This window comes from Eimeria mitis, genomic scaffold (assembly GCF_000499745.2).
Source record: "Eimeria mitis Houghton genomic scaffold, Emh_scaff2369, whole genome shotgun sequence".
NCBI classification, from domain to species: domain Eukaryota; phylum Apicomplexa; class Conoidasida; order Eucoccidiorida; family Eimeriidae; genus Eimeria; species Eimeria mitis.
In genome coordinates, this window is record NW_013570704.1 from 7,786 (window position 1) to 8,518 (window position 733).

The 733-nt window shown below is 58.0% G+C and overlaps 1 protein-coding gene across 1 annotated transcript; it reads right to left on the minus strand.

The window, feature by feature from the left end:
• Nucleotides 1-61: 61 nt before the first annotated feature.
• EMH_0052710 (uncharacterized protein) lies at nt 62-523 on the minus strand (the record flags this gene model as incomplete). Its single annotated transcript, XM_013496904.1, has 1 exon — nt 62-523. The coding sequence occupies one exon, from the start codon at nt 521-523 to the stop codon at nt 62-64; it is 462 nt and encodes a 153-aa protein (XP_013352358.1).
• Nucleotides 524-733: the final 210 nt, after the last annotated feature.

Genomic DNA, 733 nt, shown 5'->3' on the forward strand with positions numbered 1-733 from the left:
CGCCCCAAGAGACAGACAAATCAGGGTCTGCTGCTGCTGCTGCTGCTGCTGCTGCTGCTGCTTATGCTGCTGCTGCTGCTGCTGCTGCTGTCGCTCTTGGTTGCTGGTCTTGCTGCTGCCGCTGCTTTTGTTGCTCTTGGTGTTGCTGCTGCTGTTGCTGCTGCTCTTGCTGCTGGTGCTGTCCTTGCTGTTGCCTCTGTTCTTGCTGCTGATGCTGATGCTGCTGCTGCTGCTGCTGGCAGCAATTTGGTTGAGGGTGTTGCTGCTGTTGTTGCTGCTGCTGCTGTTGCTGCTGCAGGCTCTGCTGCTGGAGCTGCAACGAGAGAAGCAGAAGCAGCAGCAGGGGGCAGCGGCTCTTAGGGGCTTCCTCCTTTAGTTGACGCAGCAGGCATATATCTTGCTGCTGTTGCTGCTGCAGCTGCTGCTGCAGCTGCTGCTGCTGTTGCTGCTGCAGCTGCTGCAGCAGCAACAGCAGAAGCAACACTGGGCATTTGAGGCCGCTCAGCAGTATTTGAAGGGGCATGCGGCAACAGTACGTGCTGCTGCTGCTGCTGCCACTGCAGCAGCAGCAGCAGCAGCAACAGCAGCAGCAGCAGCAGCAGCAGCGGGCAGTGCAGGTACCTCTTCGGAAAGCGACAAAGTTTGTTGCTGCTGGGGTGTCTCGCCAGTTTTCTTTTGTTTGCTTCTGCTGCTGCTGCAGTGTATGGAGACAAGAGAGGGGGTGGCTAGCTAG